This window comes from Urocitellus parryii, chromosome 2, assembly GCF_045843805.1.
Source record: "Urocitellus parryii isolate mUroPar1 chromosome 2, mUroPar1.hap1, whole genome shotgun sequence".
Taxonomy (NCBI): domain Eukaryota; kingdom Metazoa; phylum Chordata; class Mammalia; order Rodentia; family Sciuridae; genus Urocitellus; species Urocitellus parryii.
In genome coordinates, this window is record NC_135532.1 from 103,349,429 (window position 1) to 103,364,741 (window position 15,313).

Below are 15,313 nucleotides of genomic sequence, written 5' to 3' on the forward strand. Positions count from 1 at the left end.
TGTGGCTGGGTGAGACCTGCAGCTGGCCTCTGTGTCCTCTGACAGGTGACCATGCTTCAAGGGCTTCCCCAGTTTCTAGGACCACGAGATACTCCAAGTCTGTCTTCTAGCTCTCTCCCCATATCCAGCATCAACTAGTTTTCTAAGGAGCCCTTTTATGTGATAGTATTTTGAAATCCAAATTAGGATGCCAATTTATATAACTGCTACTGGGGTATAATTATCTCTCAGGAGACCAGGCTAAGATATAAATGTATGTATGTCTGTATACACACCCAGCCCATTATCTATCTATCTATCCATCTATCTATCTATCCATCTATCTAGTCTGTCACTACCATCCACCCATCCACCCAGCCAGCTGCCTTTTCTATCCCACCTCTCCATGACTTCACACTGATACTACAGTTCCAGTCCCACACAGCAGGGCATGTCTCTGTCCACATTTGTATTTCCCTTCTCCAACAACGAGAAACCCGATTTCCAAGATCCACAAGATATTTATTCACTGCTCAATTCTAGGATACACAGAAAATGATTTCAGAATTGCTAACCTCTCTGTCTGGGAAAAGAAACCTACTTCTTACATTGAAATTATGTAATAAGTTTAATAATGTTTACCATAGAATATTTTGCTTTCCACGTTTGGCCATTGCAAGCGATGCGGCCATCAACAACTTTCCAAACATGGAAATCCGTGTTTCCGGTTTCTCTTGGGAGGTCAGGGGTGCCTTTTCCTGGCCTTGAAGGGGGCATGCCTGCTCCCCCTGTTCTCTTTGCTGTTGATGATGAACCATCTCTCTTTGTTCTTGCACACTGGACCTCACTTTATCCAGGTCCTGGTCACTCCCTGAAGGACTGTCTCCCAGTTCCTAAGTGGACAGTAAGCCTGGTGTCACTACCATTGCTACAAGGAGCCCCCTCCCAGACTCCACCAGCAACCCAGGCTGCTGAACCCCAGAGTCCTGCTTTTCCATCTGCCCCTAATTTGAATTCTATCCTCTAGCAACTGATGCTGGGGTTCTCTGACTTTTCTGTCTTCTATGACAGAAACTGCTCTCTGAGGTTCTCCTCTGGCTTCTCTGCAAGTTCTTCCTCCTTCGCAGGTAGCTTGCAAACATCTCTCTCGGTCCTGTCTTCCAAATCTGGCTCTTCTCCTGGACTCGGGGGGTGGGGGGGGGCAACTCTCTCCCTCAGATTCACTCCATCACCAGATCAATCTTACCTTCTAATTACCTTCCCCCGGCAACGTCTCTCTTCATTCCTGTAATCCCTGCCATGTTAAAAATATTGTTCAACTGCCTCCTAACTGGCTTCCCTTCATCTCCTGCCCAGTGTTGTGCTTGCCTGTGCAACAGAGAGAGCAAGATGTGAATGATCTCTGTATGGATAAAAACAGAGTCCTTACAAGTGCCTACAGGGCTCTCACAATGTGCTTCTTTTCCTCTTCCGCTGCATCTATTGCAGCATTCCTCTTTGCTCCATATTTTCTAATCATCACGACCCATGCATTCCTTGGTGGCCCTGCTCTCCTCTGCCACAGGGCCTTTGCACATGCAATTTTCTGTGCCAAGACTGTTCCCTCCCTGCATCCCCTGACCCTGGCCAACTGCATCCCCTGACCCTGGCCAACTGCATCCCCTGACCCTGGCCAACTGCATCCCCTGACCCCGGCCAACCTCATGTTTAACTTAAGAAGTGCCCTGAGCTAGAGCTCAGTCCTTAATGTTCTCAGAAATGCCTTTCCTAGACTCAGCCTACATCAAATACTGATTTACTCTGTTCACATGGATAGCATAGGAATGTCCCCTTCATGATGCATGTCACCTTAATAATTTTTACCCCTGTGGGATTTGATTAGTGCCTGTTTTCCAGGAACACTGGGCTACTTTCTGCTCCCATGTGTCCTTGCATCCAGCATAGCACCCAGCACATCTCCATGCTTAAGAAGAGATCTGATGAATGAACCGAGGCAGGGTAGCCTGATGGTTATGGCATAGACAATGGGGGACACTGGTCCTATCACTTCCTGGCTGTGTGATCCCAGCCAAGTTACTTGATCTCTCTGAGCCTTGGCCTCCACTTCCTCATCTGTAAAACTGAGTAACAGTATCTGCCTCATATGCTTGTTGTAAAGTTTAAAACCAGTTCATGAAACACACTTAGAATATCCACTGGTGAATGGAAAGGGTGGTGTAAATGTATGTTGAATACGTGAAATGAATAGGTGCTAACCAATTGTTGAAGGAGTATTAATTAAACTGACAAAATTTGATTTTAGAAAAGGAATACAAGTGGACTGTTGTTGAAATATAGGCCAATGGCCAGGTTATATTGATCGGGTATAACAAACCATCTAAAAAACATAAAACAGGGTTTAAATTAAATTCTGCTTCCATTAGAAAGTTCGTGAATGCATGTTGGAAAACAACCACTTACATCTGGGAATACATCCAACGCCCTGAGAGAGGTGTGGGCTGGAATTCTCAGTGTATTCCGTGAACACTCTGGGTATGTCTGAAGCTCTGGGCGGGTCGTACATTGGGCTGAATCGTTTCTGACAAGGATCAGTCAAACAAGAATAAAAAACCCCAAATGAACTTTTAAAAGCCACTGATGCCCATGACCCGGATTCCTCTGAGTCTCTAAGAATCTCCTGTGAGGACCCAGGGAGCCGCCGTCCAGGGCAAGGACGCATCTAAGATGAGAGGGCCATACTTCAAAGTTCAGAAAACACAGGGGCCACTCCTTTGTACCAGCTTGTGTCTTTTTCTGGAACATTCTTCCAAGTGAAGGAGCATAACAAACAGCTGGTGCCACATTTTCCTCCTCGAGCTCGTTACGACTTTGGTCATGGACAATCATCAATGAGAGTCAACAGACGCGAGTGTCTTTTTGTCCGAGGTGTGCCTTCCCGCGACGAGGGGGTGCGCGGTCACAGGGCTGGAGACAGCAGAATGTTCTGAGGTGGGAGGGGGAGGGCTTCTAGCCCTTTTCAAGGGTTGGTTTCAAGAGAGAAGGAGACAGGAAGGAAGGGCGTCTGCAGCTCCAAGGGCTGCTGGCAGCAAAGGGTTCAGAGCACAAAGGGACTGAGATGTCAGTCGAGGAGGAAGAGGTCATTGAGTTCTCCTTACAGGCACAAAGCAGATGGCCTGAGCTTGGTTTAATTTGATGCATATGCATGTGACGTAGAATTAAAACTGGGAGTTGTTGCAGTGAGTACTCCAACAGAAGGGAAGATTGTTTTCTTCATGAAAACAGGTTTTCCTTCTGTCTTCCTGATGAGCTGGGTCCATGTGGGGTAAAGGCTCTGGGCCAGAATTGGCCCTGCAGAGGCCACTGGTCAGTCAGGGCTCCTCTGCTGGCTATGGGAGGCCGTGGCTGCCACGGGGGCCCTGAGCAGCCGGGGTCAACCCTGACCGTGCAGAGAAGGGGAGTTCATAGCCACCCCTTACATGCCCAGAAAGTCCCTTGTCCCCAGCCCCATCTCTACCTGCTGGACACCCTCCTGCCCATCTCCAGATTCTCCCCATTCTGCTTCCTCTCCCCAGAGTGACCTCGAAACTTTCCCTTAACTAAGTCTTCTACCTTCTTCAAGCACTGTGTCACCTCCTCCAAAGAGCCTTCCCCAGCTGCCACGTGGGAGATAGACGTCCTTCCTTTGTGCCCAGTGCCACAGTCATTGCTACCACCGTCTCTGTGCCCTGTGCTGTGCGCTCCGGGGTGAGGGCTGTGGTTGATCCACTCTATTTCCAGCCTCGGTGCCTGGCCTGGGGAGGATGCAGTAGGTAGGTACCTGTGGGTCGTGGGCAAGGTAGCACCCAATGGGCAGCATTCAAAGGGACTCCATTCTGGACTTGAGAAATGACCAAGTGTTTCTGATAGAAAGGGGCACTCAAAATACAGGCAAGGGGTCGGCGGGGGTCGTACCTGACCAAGGTATGTCCATTAATAGCCTAAGGGATAGACATCAGGTATCAAGGATCCATATGATGAATTCTCTATGCATTCTGTGGTCCCATGACCTTTCGTGATCAGGAGGACTCTCCGAAACCTCCCTGGGTCACAATGAGGCTGTTCATGTCGCTAAAAGGGAGAACCAGCAGGCTCAACCTGGGGGATCTAAAGTCTCCAGGACAGAGCAGATGGAGCCATCTGTGGAGCAAGGGGTACCAGCCCTGCCCCTGAGGAACCTCACAAGGACAGCACCATGGAGCATGGAGCCAGGGGACCCTGGGATAAGCCAAGCCAGGCAGGAAAAGCCACCGAGTGGCCAGGAGTCGAGATGTTCATAAACGGTGAACACAGATATGTGGAGTCTTATACACCATCAGACAGGGGTTTACAACAGGCTCCTACATTCTATAGACCCAGTAGAAGCCACGTATGTCCCCAGTTGAAGGTAACTTCAACAGCATCCTGTGCACCACTGTAAGATACAGGGATGCTGCACCATGGGGCATACTGTGCTCCCGAGAAATAAAGTCACATTTTATTTTAACACAACAGCAATACCATTATTGACCTCAAAAAGTAAACAATGATTCTTTTTTAAAACAATAGTTCTTGAATACCATATAAGATCCAAATGAGCTTAAATTTACCTATATTTCCTAGGATATTATTTTAAAGTTGATTTGTTTGGATGGGATTCAAATAAGGTCCATGTGAAATGTTATGGGTTGGGTATGAGCTGTCCTCACAGAGCTCCTGCATTAATGCACAAATGTTCCGAGGGGAGGTGACTGGATTGTCACAGCTAGGACCTAATCAGTCCCTGACTGGGTGGTAACTGAGGCAGAGGGATGGACCTGGAGCCCTGAATAAACCAAGAGCCCCAAATAAACTTTCCCTCCTTTAAGTTGTTCTTGTCAGGTATTTTGGTCACAGTGATAAAAAGCTCACTAATACATGCAATGTTTCATTTATGTGTCTCTTAGGTCTCTGTTTACAGTTTCCAGTTCCTCCTTTTTTTCTTGCTGTTTGTTAAAAGAATGGAATCATTTGTTCTAAAGAGTTACATTTTATATATAACTAGAGCAACCTTGTAGAGTCATTGCATCTCTTTTTTTTGAAGTTTGCTATTTTCATTGATGCATAATTGATATATACAACAAACTGCACAAATGGTAAATTTTGATGTATGTGTACACCCCGAAACCAACACGGAGATCCAGATAGCCAACTTATCCAACACCCCCGAGGTTCCCACTCACCCTCCCTATGCTGGCTTCCCTTCACCCCAACTCCAAATCTGTTTGCTATCCCTGTACATTAGTTTGCGTTTTCTTGAATTTCATATTCAAGAAACCTATCATGTATACTGTCTTTGGTCTGACTTCTCTCACGTGGCATGATTATCTTGAGATTCAGCTCTAAGATGGGTTCATTCCTTTTCATGACTGAGTACTCTTCTGTTGTACAGATAAACCACAGTCTGCTTCTCTATTCACACGCTAGTGTTTCTAGTTGGGAGCTATCATAATTAAAGCTGTAATAACATTCACACACAAGGTTTTGCATGAACATGTTCTCTCATTTCTCTTGGTTAAATATCTTGGGGTGGAATGGCTGAATCACTAAGTAGATGTACATTTAACTTGTAAGATGCTGCAAAAGCTGTTTTCCACAGCCCAGCGCCAATTACAGTGCCAAGGGTAGTGTGAGGGTGGCAGCTCTCACATCCTTACCATGCCCAGGCTTTAGGGAGCAGGGGCATGGCATCGTGGTCTTAATCTTTCATTCCCTCATGCTGTTGAAAACCTGTCCTGTGCTGACTGCCCTCCATATCTATTCTTTGGTAAAGAGTCTATAAGAACATTCGCTATTTTGTTTGTTTTGTTATATTTCATTTTTAAATTGAGAGGTCCTTTTATATTCTGGATACCAGTCCCTTATCAAATCTCAGCTTTTCATCCTGTTAACAGTCTTAAATTTGATGAAGTCCAATTTACCATTTTTTTTCCTTTATGGATCACAAAGACTTTCTCCTAGAAATTTTATAATTTTAGGTTTTACATTAAGGTTTATGATCCATTTAGAGTTATGTGTAGTGTAAACTCTGAATTGATTTTTTTTTTCACATGTGGAAATTCAGTTGTTCTATACCATTGAAAAGATGGTCCTTTTTCTACTGTGTTGCCCTTACATCTGAGTGAAAAATCAGCTGTCTACATAAGTGGGAGTCCCACTGGTACTTTATATTCTGGTCCCTTTATCTATTTTAACTATCTTTATGCCCATGTGGCTTTAAAATTAGTCTTGAAATCAAATAATATGAATTCTTCAACACTGTCCTTTTCAAAGTCATTTAAAATATCCTGGGTTCTTTCCATTTCTATGTCAATATTAGAATCAGTTTATCTACTTCTACTAAAAAGCCTATTCACATTGGCCGAATTATATTATTATATTGTGTGTGTATACAAACATGTAACAACAAATCCCATCATTTATGTACAACTATAATGCACTGATAAAAAACGTGGAAAAAATGTCTATTGAGATTTAGTTGAATCTATAGGTAATTCTGGAGAGAAATGAAATCTTATCATTGTCGAGTTTTCCAATCCACGGACAAAGTATCTCTCTCCATTTGAATTGGAACATCTTTAATTTGTTTCACACTGTCATGTCATTTTTATTGTACAATCTTGCATACCTCTGTCAGGCTCATCTAAATATTTCTTTTTTATATTATTGCAAGTGGCATTATTTTTATTTCAAACTATAATCCTTTGTTATTAGCATACAGAAGAACCAATGATTTTTATATATTAAGTGTGTGTCCTTCTCATACTTACTAAGTTCTAGTGGCCTTTTGGTAGATTTCTTAAGATTTTCTCTATAGATAATTATGTCAACTGTAAGTAGTTTCATTTTTCCATTCCAGTATGGATGTCTTTTATTTCTTTTTCTTCCCTTATTGTTTTGGCTAGGTCCACCAATCCGTGTTGAACAGAATAGTAAGAATGCACATTTTTATCTTGTTCCTGATATTAGGACATCAAGTATTAGTCTTTTGCTTGTAGTAGTAAGATGTTAGTTGTAGATTTTGGGGGTAGTGAAGGAAGGTTGTTTTCTATTGCTATTTTGCTGTGAGTTTTTTTTTTTTTTAAGTTATGGATTGATGTTGCCACTTGACAACTGTCCTTCCGGTATATTATATAGATATATAATCTGGTAGATAATCATATGGCTTTTCTTTTTTAGCTTGTAAATATATTGAATTACATTGACTAACTTTTGAGCATTAAACTAACCTTGCACCTTTGAGATAATCCTAGTTGGTGATGATATATTATCCTTTATATGCATTGCATTGTTGGATTAGTTTAAAGTATTTTATTTAGGATTTTTTAATTTAAGTTCATAAGTTTACAGTTATAAAATGAACTTCTTATTTCTGGTAATATTTTTTTCCTGAAATTTACTTTCCCTGGTATTACTATAGCCACTCCGGCTTTCTTTTAATCAGAGTTAGCACAGGGGAGGTTCCTATTCTTTTCCTTTTAACCTATCTCTGCTTTTATATTTAAAGTGCTTTCCTTCTCCCCATCCCCTCCTTCCTTCTTTTTTGTGGAACTGGGGATTGAACCCATAAAGTGTGATTCTTATACACACTCCCTCCTTACCTGCAGTCTCAGTTTCCACAGTTTCAGCTGCTCAAGGTCAACTGTGGGTCTGACAATATTAAATGGAAAATTCCAGAAATAAATAATTCATAATTCTTAAATAACATTTATTATAGTAGAGTTGTGGTTTTCCCACTTTGTTATTCATCTCTTACTATGCCTAATTTATAAATTAAACTCCATCACAGCCATGTGTATATGGAGGAAAGCAGAGTACATAGAGCTGGCTGCTATCTGCAGTTCCAGGTGTCCACCGGCCGTCTGGGAGCATATCCCCGTGGGTAAGGGTGGACTGCTGTTTATAGCTGAGCCTTGCTTATTTCATCCAATCTGACAATCTGCCACTTAATAAAAGTCATTAGACTATTTATATTTAACGTAACTATTGATACAGTCAGATTTAAGTCTCTTATTTGCTTTCTATTTGCTCCATCTGTGTCTTTTGACCCTTCTTCTTTTAAGTGAACTGATTCAAATATTTCCTTTGCATGTTTATTAACTCTGCTTGCTTTGATGTTTTAGGGTTTAACATGTACATCTTGAACTTATCAGCCTACCTTTAAGTGATATTATTTCACTTTATGTATATAGTACATTTCCATTTTATGCCCCCCAGCCTGTTCACTCTGATTGATATATATTCTACATCTATATATGTTATAAACCCCCCAGCATATTATAATTTTTGCTTAAACTGTCAATTATGCTTTAAGGAAATTTAAATAAGAAAAAAATCTTACATGATATCATATGATAACCCCTGTGTTGTGTCCTGCATTCCCATTATAGGTCAATATTTCCATTTGGTATTATTTTCCTTCTGGCTGAAGATTTTTTTTTTCTTTTGTAGTGCAAGTATTCTGGTGGTGAGTTCTTCCATCTTTTGTAAATGTAAAAATATCTTTTTCTGTTTTTGAAAGACATTTTTGCTAGATATAGAATGGATATAGAATTTTAGATGGTTAGTTTTTCTTTCAGTTCTGTAATGATGTAATTTCCCTAAATTCTTTTTTGGTAAATTCAGTAGCAAGAAATCTGCTGTCATCCTTATGTTTGTCCTCTTGTGAATACTTTTAAGATTCTGTCCTATTCCTGGTTTTGAGGAATTTGATGATCACATGCTTTGCTGTTCTCTTCTTTATGTTTCCTGTCCTTGGGGTTTGATGAGCTACTTGGATCTGTGGCAAGTTTTTGTCAAATCTGGAAAAATTTTCCATCATTATTTCTTCAAATATCTTTTCCCACTCTCTCTTTTTTCCTTTTGGGTTTCCTGACAAGTGTATAAAGCTGCTTGAAGTTACCTCATGTATCACTGATATACTTTCTTTCTGTATTAAAATTCTTTTTCTCTCTGTATTTCCCTTTGGGTAGCTCCTTTTGTTATACCTTCAGGTTTACGTATCTGTTCTTCTACAGTATCTAATCTGTCATTGCTCCTATCTAGTGTATTTTTCTTCTCACAAATTATATTCTTCACCTATAGAAGTTTGATTTGGGTCCTTTTTATGCAGTCCGTGTCTCAACTTGTGAACATATGGCACATAAGTGTTTTGATCTCTTTGCTGATTCTAACATCTGAGACCTCCCTTGTCAATGCTGGTTTGGTTTCCATTGATTGATTTTTCTCCTCATTATGTGTGGATACAAATTTAAACTTTTGTCACAGAATACCAAAGTGTCTTCAAAAATGTCTCCTTATTTATTCTATCACTAGCAGTGCCTGAGTGTGGCTGTTTTCCCCCGGTCCTGCTAGCACCAAATCCTGTCAGTCTTTGATATGATCCAGTCCCATAGGCTAAAACTATTGACAGACACAACCAATGTCCACAGGCACCAACTATCAGCCCAGTGACGGACAGTGGCAATTCTATGGTGGCCAGGCAGCCAGGGTAGCTGCCTTCATGGTGCCTTGTGGTATTGACCATAGTTTTATTTGCGTTTTCATTGATTACTAGTGACTTAGCGCATCTGTTCTCAAGCTTATTGGTATAAACATTCTTCTTCGGGACACTGCCTACTACTGTCCACTGACCAGTTTCCACTGTATTGTTGGATTTTTAAAAACTCCCTTATTTGAGCTATTTATTTACTAAGAGTAGAGATCCACTTTCACTTTTTCAATAATAAAAAATGTTTTTTGGTAAATAAAGCTATTTTCTTTACAATAAATACTTGTACATGATTTCTTTGAAGAAATGAGTTACATGTTACTAAAAAAAGTACTTTTTCATATATTAAAGGTAAATAGGAATTGATTCTGGTATAAAAACAATGCCCTTAAAGGCAAAAGTTTTTGAACAAAGCAATCATACAAAACATTTATATACATAAATCCATAATATGTAAATATTTTCATATCTATCTGATATCAATGTAAAAATGACCTCATCTTTAGAAATAATCAAGCAGACTCTAAATGCCATTTTACTCCCTTAATAATGAAATGGAAAGTCAAGGAGAGGAAACGTTCCCAGATTATATATTTCCAGCTGATTAAATATTTCTTTCAATGTCATGCCATCTGTATTGAAAATACCCTACAGACAAGATTGTTAATTTGCAATAGTCTAAGATCTATTCTTCAAAAGGAGAAAATGTCACAGTCTTCATTAGGGAAGCTTCTGCCTTCCCACTGAAGAGTGGTAGGAGCTTTCAGAGGCGCACGCTGCCTATTCACCGAGCTGTGGAGGTGCTTGTTGGGAGCGCTGGGAAGAAGCCCCCGATAGAGGCACGGGTCCCATAAAAGGCCTGGTGTCTTTTTATCATCAAGGACAATGTGAGGCAGGCGGGCAGGAGATCGACCCCATCCAGGGACAAGACGTGCAACACGTGTCACAGGCTAAGGGATGCCAGCCCTCTGCGTGTGATGGAGGGCATGCACGCCACAGTTATGTGGTGAGTGAATCCGCTGAGCACTTCCACTGAGGGGGTGACGACAGCAACCCGCAAAGCCCCCCAAGGCTTAGCCCACCCACCTGTTCTGTGGGACTCAGGGCCCCCTCACCGACCTGTTTGGTGCAGATGGTCTCTGGCCACCTCGAATAAACGCAGGTGCATGTAGGTGATGGGGTTGAAGGAGCCGCAGGCCAGGAGCACCACGGGGATTCGGCTCTTCATCTTGTCGGGCGTGTCCGAACCCACCGCAGTGGCCACCCTGCTTTCCTGGAGACAAAAACTCACATCAGGGAGTTGGCACCAAGACAAAAGTCCAGGCCAGTGTTTCTAACCCGGCCTGCGCAGCCATCAGATCAGTAGCATTTAGGGACAGCTCACATGGGCCAGGAATTTAGGCCAAGTGTTATGTCAAGGTGCATATCTTCTGCCAAGTCCTTTCTATAACTCTGAGTGGTGACTTACAAGACCTTAGAAGCTGCTGGGCCAGAACTGGAACCCAGGCAGCCTGACTTGAGAGCCCACACTCTGCCCTTCACCCCATATGCCCTTCCTGGGCGCTGTGGGTCACCTTGAGGACAAGAGGAAGTCTACAAGGCTCCCAAATGTCAACGCTGATAGTCCAAAAGGAACTCAGCAGGCCCCGTGGTAGACAGACACTTTAGAGAAACTTTATTTTGAAATAATTTCAAACATAATGAAATTTGTCCAAGTTCCCCAGTGTTAACATTTTACCACACTTGCTTGATCATTCATTCTTACGTACACACACACACTCACACTTACACACACACACACACACCCCTAATCTGTAAATATCTATAGTAACTTTTTCCTGAAATTTTTGAGGGTCATTTGTAAAAATAATACCCCTTTACCTTCAAGTTCTTCAGCATATGTTTTCTAAGGAGGAAGACATTTTCTTACATAACTGCAGAACAATGATTGAAATCAGGAAATGCTCAGGGCAGCAGGACTACTGTCTAATCGACAGACCTTCTGATTTCACCTACTGTCTTTCATCTGGACGTGAGCACTACAGAGCCAGCTTTCCCTCTGGTCCCCTACTCTTAGCACCAGGGTGAGGTTAGAGGAAGGAAGGAAGCCGCCTGGCCCAGGGCCCTGCCTCTCGGGCACCCTGTGAGCTGCAGGGGGAGTGAAGAGCTCCCTGGGAAGTAGGCCTTGGCCTGACTCCAGCTCCGCTACTCAGTGTCTGGGAGACCTGGGCAGAGCACAGCCCTCTCTGAAACTCAGTTTCTTCATCTGTAAGATGGAGTCACGGTTTGGATGTGAGGTGTCGCCCAAAAACTCACGTGTGAGGTCATGCCAGAAGGTCAGGGGAGGAAATGATTGGGTTGTAAGAGTCTTAACCCTGTCAGTGAATTAATCCCCTGATACAGATTAACTGGATGGTCACTGAAGTGGTGGGGTGTGGCTGAGGGAGGTGGAACTGGGATGTGGCTTTGGGTCTATATTTGTATCTGGAAGGTGGAGTCTCTCTCTGCTTCCTGATCACTGTGATGTGAGCCGCTTCCCTCTGCCACCTCTCTTACCACGGCGGTGTTCAGTTTCACCTGAAGCCCTGAGGAATGGAGCCGGCCGTCTATGGACTGAGACCACTGAAACTGTGAGCCCTCAAATAAACTCTTCCTCCTCTACAGTTGTGCTGGTCAGGTCCGTTAGTCACAGCTGTGAAAAAGCTGACACAGCTGGGGATAATGTCACTCTGCCCCTGACAAGGGAGGGGGAAGGCAAGGGAGAAGCCAGTGCACCTGTGGTGGGCAGCTCAGGGTGGTTCCTGATGTTCCCCACCTCCTGGTGTTCACTTGTAGCCCCTCCCCTCCATCCTGGGTGGGTCTGGTGACTTCCTTCTAATGAACAGAGAGTGGCAATGCATAGGGACATCCTGCCTGAGGGAGGGTCACAAAGTCCTGGCTTCCCGAGAGCTTACCTCTCTAGCTCACTCTGAGGGGCCCGGCTGCCAGGTGCCAGATGCCCCATGAAGAGGTCCACGGGGCTAGAAACCCAGGGAGACCTCTGGTGGCCAGAGCCAGGAGGAATCAGAATGACCAGCGGCTCTGTGTGGAGGTGGATCTTTGATGGTCAAGTTTTCAGGTGAGACTGCTGCCCTGTGGACACCTGGTTCCAGGTCGGTAAGACCCTGAGCCAGAAGACTGGAGACCCACAGGGACTTGAGCGAAGCAGCAGCCAAAAATAAATAAATAAGCGAGTGGCAGGAAGACCAGCAGAGTAGCCGGGGAGGGGGGAGAACAGGGGAGGGAGGCGGTGAGGGGGAGGGGGGGCGCCGTGGACTGAAATGGAGTAAATCAAATTCTGTGCATGCATGAATATGTCAAAATGAACCCAGCGATTATGTATAATTATACTAGTCCAATAAAAAAGCTGAGATAATAAATCAAAATAAACAAATAAGTGTGCTGTTCCAAGCTGCCTATTTTGGGGTGATCGGTCATGCAGTCACAGAGGACGTGGCGGCCAGCAGATGGGAAGCATCCTCGCCTCTTTTATCCCTCCAGTCACAGGGACTTCGGCTATAAGCGTGCAGTTCTGGGGGAACCTGGAGAATTCTCGGTGGCTGGGAACTGGGATCCTCTTGACCTAAGGAATTGTTTTTTATTTTGAATTTACTAGTGAATTATGGTCAACAGTGGAGCTCATTTTGACATATTCATAAGTGACCCAAACATAATTGATTCCATTTTAATCTCTAGCACTTCCTCTCTCCATGCCCTGGTCCCCTTCCTCTACTCCACTGGTCATCCTTCTATTTATCTATTATTTTTTGGTGCAATTATGGTTAATATAAAATTGAAATGCACTGTGATACATTCACACATGCACCCAGCAGAACTTGGTCAGCTTCACTCCCCGTTCTTTCCCTGCCCGTGCCCCTGGGTCCCCTGCTTCTACTCTATTCCATCTCTCTTCTGTTTTTGCAAGATCCTCTTTTATAATTAAAGGGAGAGGTTTTAATCTGGGTGCGTGGTGGACTTTCCCAGGCTCGTATCCACTGCTGCTTGCTTGCTGTTAACAGACCAGCAACAAAGGACTACCTGTCATGGTTTCTTTGTGAGCTCCTCATGGCCACCTGCTTTAAGCTGCCTTGAATGCTCTTTTATTTTTCTTCCAACCAGAACACCTCCAGCACACCCCCATCTCTTGACTCAATGCAGAGGATCACATTATTTAGGTCTTCAATCACTAGTACTGACTGCCTGCTAGGTGCTAGTATCAGAGATGCATTTGGCTTGAAGAACCCAAAGCCTAACCTCAGTGGCTTGAGCAAAGAGAGGTCCATTTGTTTCTCATGTAATAATAAGTCTAGAAGTAGACAGCTGATGGTATTGGATCATGGGCTCAATAATGACCTGCAGTTAGTTCTCTTGCTTCTTCCTCCTGGTCACAAGATCACCCCTGCTGCTACAGCCACCGTGACTTCAATCAAGGCAAGCCACAGATCGAGGTGTTTCAGCCAGCTTTTCTGCTGATGTGACCAAAATACTTGACAAGAACAACTTTAGAGGAGCAAAAGTTTATTTGGGGGCTCAGAGTTTCAGAGGTCCATAGATGGCTGACTCCATAGCTTGGGGCCTAAAGTGAAGCAGAACATCATGGCGGAAAAGCAGCTCAGGACATGGTACCAGGAAGCAGAGAGAGTGTTCCTCTCACCATGGACAAAACAGAAACCCAAAGGACATGTCCCCAATGACCCAACTCCTCTAGCCACACCCTCCCTGCTTACAGCTACCACCTAGTTCATCTCTATCAGGAGATTAATGCACTGATTAAGACTCTTGTGACCTAATCATTTCACCTCTAAACTTTCTTGCATTGGCTCACACATGAGCTTTTGGGGGGACACCTGATATCAAGACCATAACAAGGGAGTTGTACTAGACCGCTGTCCCTCTTAATCTGAACATAAGTGTTTTGGAGAACCACCTGTAGATTTTTCTTATTGGCTAGAACTAGATCACATGGCCTCTCTAGCCACAAGCGGGGGCTGGACAGGCATGTGTTTAGCCTCACAGCCTCTCCAGCAGGAAGCAGCAAGAAAGGGAAGCTGGGAATTGGGCTAGCTGGTCTACAGTGGCCACCACAGAGCTCAGGATGTGACTGTGCTCAGAGGCTGCTGAGACGGCTTGAGTCAGCTTGTCTCTGACTTCCCTTTAGTGAATCACATGCCACAATCTAGAAGGCACCTGCCCACGTGCTTCCTATCTACCTGAGAGCAAGTCCCGTGGGGGCAGGAGGCTCTTTGTCTCTGGATCTCGGCTCTGAGCACAGAGCATGGCCAGAGTAGGGCTCAGTGGAGTCAGAAACAGCACTAGCTGCCTGCACAGGGGACCCAGGTCCTGGAACCTTCAATCACTAGGTAATGACCCTGAATACTTCCCCGTGTACAGAAAGGTTGTCGTGGATGTATTTGGAGCTACAGTGTGAAGATGAACAGCTCTGAGCCGGGGTAATGCTGCCTCCCCACGCTCCCTCTGAGGTTGAGGAACACCCGCTCCTGCGTGCAAAGACAGGGGTCTACAAGCTGCCACTGGCTTCTTCCTGTGAGGTGGAGTGGTTTAATGATATATTATTTGCAAGGTGCACTGAGTTATTCACAAGGACAGCCTCGTGGAGACGGGTACTTAAGGAGATGGCTGTTTCTCCCAACTACTTTGAAGCCTCTCAAACTTCTATTTCATTTTGACAAAATATAAAATTTGGAGCCATTAAAACATGGAACTGCAGCATCTCAGGTAGCCTGGGGTTTT

The 15,313-nt window shown here is 44.0% G+C and overlaps 1 protein-coding gene across 3 annotated transcripts in view; it reads right to left on the reverse strand.

Moving 5' to 3' along the window:
- The window catches only part of Nmnat3 (nicotinamide nucleotide adenylyltransferase 3), a 109,698-nt gene that overhangs the window by 48,390 nt on the left and 45,995 nt on the right, over window positions 1-15,313 (reverse strand). For 2 of the 3 annotated variants that reach the window (XM_026385064.2, XM_026385063.2), the window contains exon 2: window positions 10,643-10,796. In XM_026385064.2, the coding sequence (XP_026240849.2) occupies window positions 10,643-10,751 (109 nt within the window). In that variant the 5' untranslated portion in view covers window positions 10,752-10,796. Of the gene's footprint in view, window positions 1-10,642; window positions 10,797-15,313 lie in introns of those variants that run through there. The other variant, XM_026385065.2, reaches the window with a different exon arrangement.